This window comes from Arachis duranensis, chromosome 5 (genome assembly GCF_000817695.3).
Source record: "Arachis duranensis cultivar V14167 chromosome 5, aradu.V14167.gnm2.J7QH, whole genome shotgun sequence".
NCBI lineage: Eukaryota > Viridiplantae > Streptophyta > Magnoliopsida > Fabales > Fabaceae > Arachis > Arachis duranensis.
Window position 1 is genome coordinate 15,218,227 of NC_029776.3, and position 8,404 is coordinate 15,226,630.

General features: G+C 32.3%; 1 protein-coding gene across 1 annotated transcript; it reads left to right on the plus strand.

Annotated features, from left to right (window-relative positions):
* The first annotated feature begins 2,862 nt into the window (after positions 1 to 2,862).
* LOC107488320 (uncharacterized) lies at positions 2,863 to 3,937 on the plus strand. The gene has a single exon (XM_016109048.3). It carries the CDS (start codon positions 2,993 to 2,995, stop codon positions 3,533 to 3,535), a length of 543 nt encoding a protein of 180 aa, XP_015964534.1. The 5' UTR covers positions 2,863 to 2,992; the 3' UTR covers positions 3,536 to 3,937.
* Positions 3,938 to 8,404: the final 4,467 nt, after the last annotated feature.

Consider the following 8,404-nt stretch of genomic DNA (forward strand, 5'->3'; position numbering starts at 1 on the left):
GGTTTTGCACATAGCTAAGAGGCTGCTGATGAAGTCAATCTCCTTCATGTTTTACTGATTGTAATGTACTTTTCAATGTTTATCATTCTGTAATTTCTAGTGAGAAAAGGCATAGTGAGAAAAGTCAAGTAAAAACCATGAGTGGAAAAAGGTTGAGTGAAACACTTGAGAGAAAAGCCTAGAGTTATTTTCAGATTTCTTTAGGTATGTCTATGTCTTGTATCTTGTACCTGTAAGGTATCCCTTTCTTAGTTGGGTTAGCACTAAGAGTGAATAGTTAGGTATTAGCATAGCCAGTGTCAAGTTAGGTTAGAACTTGAGTGTGAAAGGGTTGGGTCAATCCTGTGTTATTGGTGTATGTAATACTGTTAACTATAGTGAAATTCTTCCATAGTTGTGGAGGAGACTGGATGTAGGTTGCATAACACAAGGCAACCGAACCAGGATACTTGCTGGTGTTAGCTTTTTTCTTCTCTGCTGTGTTCTATTTTCTGATAATCATGAGACAAAAATAAATTGTCTCATAAATTTCCGCTGCTGAGTTCAAACAGAATCAGAATTGCAAATCTGTTTTAAAAGGGTAATAACAGCAACTGAAAAGGAATGCATAGATTCAACCCCCCTTCTCTAAGCCTACCACAACCTTCACTACATTCTGACATTAAGCCAAAGTCTTTTAAGGACGCCAATCAACACTCTAATTGGCGTAGTGCTATGAAAGATGAGTTGGATGCTCTTGAGTTGAACAAAACTTGGCGTCTTGTTAATTGCCCTGCAGGGGTTAAGCCGGTTGGCTGTAAATGGGTCTATCACATCAAACGCAAGCCTGATGGTTCAGTTGATCGATATAAAGCACGCCTTGTGGCTAAAGGGTTCACTCAAACTGAAGGTGTTGATTTATTGAAAACTTTCTCCCTTGTTGTCAAGCCTGCCACCATCAGATTAGTTTTGGCATTGGCTTCTATGAAGCGTTGGCCCATACATGAGTTGGATGTCAATAATGCTTTCTTACATGGGGATCTTTCTGAGGATGTTTATATGACTATGCCACCTGGATTTACATCTCCTCAACCAAATCAATGCTGTAAGCTACTAAAGTCACTGTATGGTTTACGACAATCTAGTCGTATGTGGTATGACAAACTTTCTCATCTTTTGCTATCTCATGGATATCAGCAGACCTCATCTGATTATAGCTTATTTGTTAAATTCATTGGGGATCAAATTTCTATCCTTTTAGTCTATGTTGACAATATTGTTCTCACTGGTAATTCTATTTCTGAACTTGCTGCCATTAAGTCTATTTTGCACCAACACTTCCGAATTAAAGACTTGGGTCCATTAAAATATTTTTTGGGTATTGAAGTTGCTCAATCAGAGAAGGGAATTTTCTTATCTCAAAGAAAATATTGTCTTGATCTTTTGGAGGATTCTGGTTTATTAGGTGGTAAACCTGCCTCTGTTCCAATGGATAGTACCACAAGACTATATCAAGACAAAAGTGCCCTGCTATCCGACCCTTTTGTATATCGCCGTTTGGTTGGCCGTCTTATCTATCTCACCACTACTCGACCGGACATCATGTATGCCACTTAACAATTAAGTCAATTCATGGCATCTCCTACTGAATCTCATCTTCAAGCTGCCAAGCATGTGTTACGATATCTGAAAACTAGTCCCGGCAAAGGACTTTTCTTTCCAAGGAAATCAGAAATTCAGCTTCTTGGTTTCAGTGACTCTGATTAGGCCGGATGTCCTGACACTCGACGACCTTTAACAGGTTATTGTTTCTTGGAAGACCAAAAAACAAACCACCGTTGCCCGCTCATCCACGGAAGCAGAATATGGTTCACTTGTCAACACAACTTGTGAACTTCAATGGATACTAAATGTGTTACAATTTTTACGCATCTCTCCTATTCGCCCACCAGTTTTATATTGTGAGAATCAGAGTGCTCTTCATATTGCTGCTAACCCAGTGTTTCATGAACGGACCAAACATTTAGAGGTTGATTGTCACTTGGTTCGACAAAAAGCTCAAGCTGGAGTGATGAAACTTCTCCTAATTCCCTCTTCTGGGCAACTAGCCGACATCTTCACCAAGCCTTTGTCTCCTCAACCCTTCCATCTTAATCTGAATAAACTTAGTATTCTTGACATCTTTCATCCTCCAGTTTGCGGGGTGTATTAAATCACTCTTCCACTTTAGTCCATGACAACAATAAAGACGTCTCACGGCCCACAATCAGCCCAACAAAATATACAAATTCAATTATAATTTTAGTCTTTATCTTATCTTATAGTTATCTTTATCTTTATCTCTATCTTATCTTTATCTTATCTTTATTTACTTTTATCTTTCATAAGTCAATGCTCTATATATACTTAGTTTTACCTTTATAGTGAACAATTCAATCAATTAACAATCAATAAAATTTTTTCATTTTTTCTTTCCTTTCATTATTATTCTTTCACAATTTTATTATCTTTGTATACTCTTTCCATTTTATTAATAAACATAATCATCTACATACCTATTAAATTGAACATTGATATATTCATTATTCACATTATTTAGTATTTTTATTGTTTATTTGTACTTTTTCGCATGATATAATTAGATACAGAAGATAATCTAACATATCAACTAGGTAGCACTAACGTACCCCATTTTCTCATTAATTATTGTTTCTGGTCACTGTCAAATATCTCTGGATTAATAAATATGTATGGACACAGGGGCATCAAAAATCAATGAAGGGTAAAAGGGGAAGGGTTTCCCACGGAATTCATGCACGGTCTACATATGTGGACGTGTGAAACGCTTATAATAACGGTAGTAAGTAACCTTTCTGGTCACTAGTCATAACAAACGCGTTTGATCCTTCACCAACCATTCCAATAAAGTAGTTATCGATCAAAAGTCTCCCCGTTCATTTTCTCATAGATTTTTCAAGTCTCATCATCATCAACATCAAGTAATAATAAGCATATGGATACTTATGCTAATACCACTCTCTGGGATTGTGGAAGTACACTCTATGACTCTTTCGAGCTCAAATCCTTTAATCTCCGACTCAACTCCGCCATAGCTAATTCCCCCAGAACCCTATCTATGTCTTGTTTACCGGAGCGTCGAGCTCCCATAATTCAGCCACAGCCACACTCCTCCAAGAAGCCATTCAATATCTCTCGTTCTTTACATAAACTGCTTCGCTCGGTTTTCAAGCTCAACAATAACAACAACAACAACAACAATAATAGCAATAAATCTATGGTGTCTACTAGCTCAATGATCAGCAGCAGTTTCGTGCAGGTGCCGGAGAAATACTCGAATGATAATAAAGAGCGTTTCTACGTGGTTTATGATAAGTCTGGTGGACCTGTTCTTTCCACCATTCCCGAAGTTCCGGAGTTTGAGATCGCTGCTAGCGCTGCACTTTCATCATCGGAGGAGATCTCTTCTTCCTTCGTCTCACGGTCAGCTTCGGAGCGGTTCGCCGCCACCACCGCAATCGGTATTTCGTGCCCTTAGGACAAATTAAACTAAAAACAAGACTTTATCTATTAATAATCTTTGATTGTCTCTTTTATTTTCATTAATATAGATGTTATTTAATAGTTTAATTATATTATTACTGTTAGAGTCAACGTAACTTTATCATATCAGTTTGGATTAGGTTTTTTTAGATTCGTATAGTAGATATATGTCAATTGGCGTGTGAGAGGTAATTAAGTATTTGTTTCTCTATAATTCTGATGGTTCACGCGATGCAATATTTATTTGTTATTTCATGTTACAACGTTGAATAATTGAACTCACGTTGGAGTTGGAGTTGTAATAGTAGTAGCAGGGGTAGTAGCTTGAACTTGTACTTTTAGTAATTAATTGACACTTCTCATAAAAAGATACACGACTACTTGTCGTGGTTCAATTCATCATATATATCAGACAAATTAAACTGAGCTTTGTATTAAGTAAATTTGGTACTACTATTTATATGTATGTTAGATTTATCACACATAAAGTATATTTTTTATTTTTAAAATTTGTTAAAAATTTTAAAAGTATTTATAAATTTTATTTTGTTTTAATTTTATTTTAAAAATATTCTATTTGCATCAAATATATTTTAAAAAATTAGTTTAATAACAAACCAGTAATAATATTTATTAATTAAAAATAAGTAATAAAATTTTTTGTCTCACTTACTTGTATTAAAGTTAATCCTTGTAGAATTGTTGTTAAATTAATCTTAAGATTTTAACAAAAATTAAAAAGAAATAAAACTTAAAAAATATTTTAAAATTTTTTTAAAAAATATATATTTTATCTTTTTATTATATTTTATCTTTTATTATATTTTACCTTTTGGTGGCATCCATTAGGAGCTCTCAGACTCACCGTTAATTTTCTAAAAGAAAATAAAAAACAGCATGTAGGATTATATGGCATGCATATTTGAATGAATGGATTGTTGAGTAAATCACCTAATTTATGAGACTTGCACACATATAAGTCTTTTTAGTATACAAATTTATACAAGTTAATTCAAGTTCAATAAAAATAACTCTCAATTTAAAGAGCATGTAAATACGCGCTTTCTCAACTTTAAATAGTGCGAAATGAGAAACGATTTTTTTTCAACGTTTGTATTTTCACATTCTTCCTCCTGCTCCTTCTCCTCCTTCTTCTTCTCCTTCTTCTTTGTATTTCTCCTCTTTTTTTTTCGTATTCCTTCTTCTTCTTCTTACATTTTCATCCTCATTGTGGTTCTTTTTATTGTTGTTATTATTGCTGTATTTTTTCCTTCCTCTTCTATCTATTGATTTTTTAACATTATATTTTTTTCTTTGTTTAATTTTTTCTCCCAAAAAGAATTATAAGAAAACGAAATAAGAATATGAGGAAGAAGGAACAGTAGAAGATGAAAATGAGGAAGAGAAAGAGTTTTGAATTATGCAGAATTTATCAGAATAAAAAATACACCCAAATATCTTCGTTTTACACCCAAATTTGCTGCAAATACAGAAAAATATTTTCTCTAATGCTGCATTTTTTTCTTCTTCTTTTTTTCTTATTTCTTTCTTTCTTTTAATTAAATGAATGTAAGTTTATCTTCTTTCAAGTAATTTTGCAGCATTATGTATTTCTTCTTCTCTGTTTGATTTTTTTGTTTTTATTCTTGCTAAAAGAGTAAAACAAGAAGAAACTTGAGAAGGTAAAACAAAAAGGAAAAGATGAATAAGAAAAAAAGAAAAAGAAGATGGTGATAATGATGATGATAAAAAAAGAACTTATGAGAAGGAGGAAGAGAAAGAGTTTTAAATTATGCAGAACTTATTAGAATAAAAATACATCCAAATATCTTCGTGTTACATCCAAATTTGCTGCAAATACAGAAAAATATTTCCTGTAAAGCTGTATTTTTTCTTCTTTTTTTTTCTTATTTCTTTCTTTTTTTTTAGTTAAATGAATGTAAATTCATCATCTTTCAAGTAATTTTGCAGTATTATGTATTTTTTATTCTTGCTAAGAGAGTAAAATAAGAAAAAACTTGAGAAGGTAAAATAAAAAGAAAAAGATGAATAAGAAAAAAAAGAAGAAGAAGATGGTGATGATAATAAAAAAAAAGCAGTAGAAGATGAGGAGGAGGAAGAGGAAGAGTTTCGAATTATGCAGAACTTATCAGAATAAAAATACACCCAAATATCTTCATATTACACTCAAATATCTCTGTTACACCCAAATTTGCTGAAAATATAGAAAAATATTTTTTCTAATATTACATTTTTTCTTCTAAATTAAACTACAATTCAGCCACTTGATTTGATTTAAAATAATAAAAAGGAAGAAGAAATTTCAATGAAAGAACGTGTAGTAACAACACGAAGTACGTGAATATAAATAACTTATAAAGATTTGTATGAAAACGTTTGTATGTGAAAAATAATTTTTTTAAACAAAGTAATCCTACTTTTATAATAATTATTAATTCAAAAGCTTTCCACAAGTACTTATTATTTCTGAATAAATTTAATAAATTAATTGATTATTGAAAACTTTAAAATAGTTGAACAAAAATCCAAAAAAGAAAAGAAAGATAATAAAATTTTAAAAAAGTAAATTCGAACACGGAATCAGGAGTTCAGGACTCCCTCTGCAGAAATGGGCCATCACTGATGGGCTTGTATTAAATACCAAGAGGCAAGAATGGACTTTCAAAGCAAATCACAATGTTATATTTATGAAGAGACTGTGGGCCATAGTCATAACTCATAACCGAGAGTAGGTTTGGCTTAATTTCAGTGGCAGAGTTACATTACCTCTCTGTTGACATGTTTCATGTGTCAACAGAGCGTGTGGGCTCCTATAATTAAAGGATAATTTTGGTACATTTAAAATGTTTGAAAAATTTTGTAGTAATGCCTTGTATGGAAGATCACAATTTAAATTAGTTCCTACATTTTAAGATATACTACCTGTAATACTTTCTTTTTAAAAACAAATGTTGTAAACATAATCAATTCATATTTAGTATTAAGTTATTAACTAACTTATTTTTTAATTACATTCACAACATTAAATGTGCAAACTAGATTCGTGATGCTTGACCAGACTTGTTCAAATGAAAAAGTGCAAGTTTTACCAATTTGAGTTGGTTAGTTCAATCGAGACAACATAAAGTGCACTGTGCTCATCTTCATCAATCACCAGCACTCTACTTATCAATCAATAATAGAGCATCTTCCATCCCATATCCTTTCGCTATAATTTCTTTTTATAGTTTTAACCCTATAATAATAATAATAATAATAATAATAATAATAATAATAATAATAATAACTTTTAAAGTTCATAGCTCCAATTTATGCCGTCTTCGTTCTTTTTTCCAATCAATTAACGGGTAGCAAATAAAAAATCATATAACTTGAACATTATTTCATTCTCTTAGCTGTAATTTGTGTATTAATAAAGGTTACTTAACAAAGAACGAATATGATATAAAATTTAGGATGAAGTATTTTTTTTGTCTTTTAACAACTTAGGTCAAAATTAAAATTGTCTCTGATTTTTTTATTAATATTATTTTTAATGTTACAAAATGTTATAAAATCATCATTTCTCTAATTTTTGGACCAAAATACTTTTAATCTCAGATTCATCCTCCACCGTTAGCAACTAAAATGCACAAACAGAGAGGAAAAGAGAGAAAGAAGCGAAAAAAAGAATAGAGAAGAGGTGGAATAAAGAGGGAAAAGAAGAGAGGAAGAGGAAGAAGAAGGCGCCGATGAGAAAGGGCACTAGTGACAGCGGTGACCCAATGCCAGTGGCGACCCAACAACATCATGTTAACACCATACATGAAGTAGTTGTTGTACCATTCTCTTAGTAAGTTTTTATTGGGATACCTTCTTTCTTCATTCAATTAATATTTTTTTACTTCTGCAAAACTCCCATATTTGCGGAAGACGTGCTTGGTGGGGAAGAAGGGTGAACTTGTAAAGCCAGTAGAGAGGTCCTTTTTGGCTAAATATGTGAGTAACTGCTTAAAGTGATTATACAATATACAGATTAGCAATTCCGTTTTAGTTGCAGATCTATAAATATACGTTTCTAACATTTGTAAATTAAACTTTTTACTATCTTAATTTCAGTGGATGTACTTGATCCCTCGTGGACTTATTGCAATGAATGCCATTACACTAGAAATGAATATGGATGAGAAAAAGCGAGTGGGCAAGGTGGTGCTCTGGGACAGCAGCAACCAGGATCTGCAGTGCAACGTGGATTAAACGCTAGTATGCAAAAAAGATGATTAGTTTATTTTTTTCTTTTTCCATTGTGCCCTCTTTTCTCTCCTTCCAATTTTTTCCCCTTTGTCCTTCTTCCAATTTTATTACAATGAATGAGTATTGTTGTGATGGGAGTGTTGCAAGTATGGTGGTGACCGGAGAATAGAGCTGTGGCAATGTAGGTGCTAGTGGATGTGGTGGAAATGATGAGGCGAGGTGAATAGTGGAGTGAGGAGGGTGAGGGAAGAGATAACGATGAAGGGCATTTTGATCCAAAAATTAAAAAAATGATGATTTTAATGTTTTGTAATGTTGAGGATGATATTAATAAGAAAAAAAGTTGAGAACGATTTTGATTTTGACCCAAGATGTTAAGGACGAAAAAAGTACTTAACCCTAAAATTTATAAAGACCTAAACAGCAAAGCACAAACTTATAGAAATTATAGTGACTAAAAAAATTATAGGTGAAATATAACTAAAACAAAACTTGAGTTAATACATATTCGTGTTAGGTCTTTAAAGTTTTTATTTACTTAATTTAGTTTCGAATTTTACATCCATGACTCACACTAGTCTCTAATCTTAAAGTTGCGACTTCTAAACGA

Bases quoted from the DNA above. Each gene is read 5' to 3' on its own strand.
- LOC107488320 (XM_016109048.3), top strand. From the start codon at position 2,993: ATGGATACTTATGCTAATACCACTCTCTGGGATTGTGGAAGTACACTC.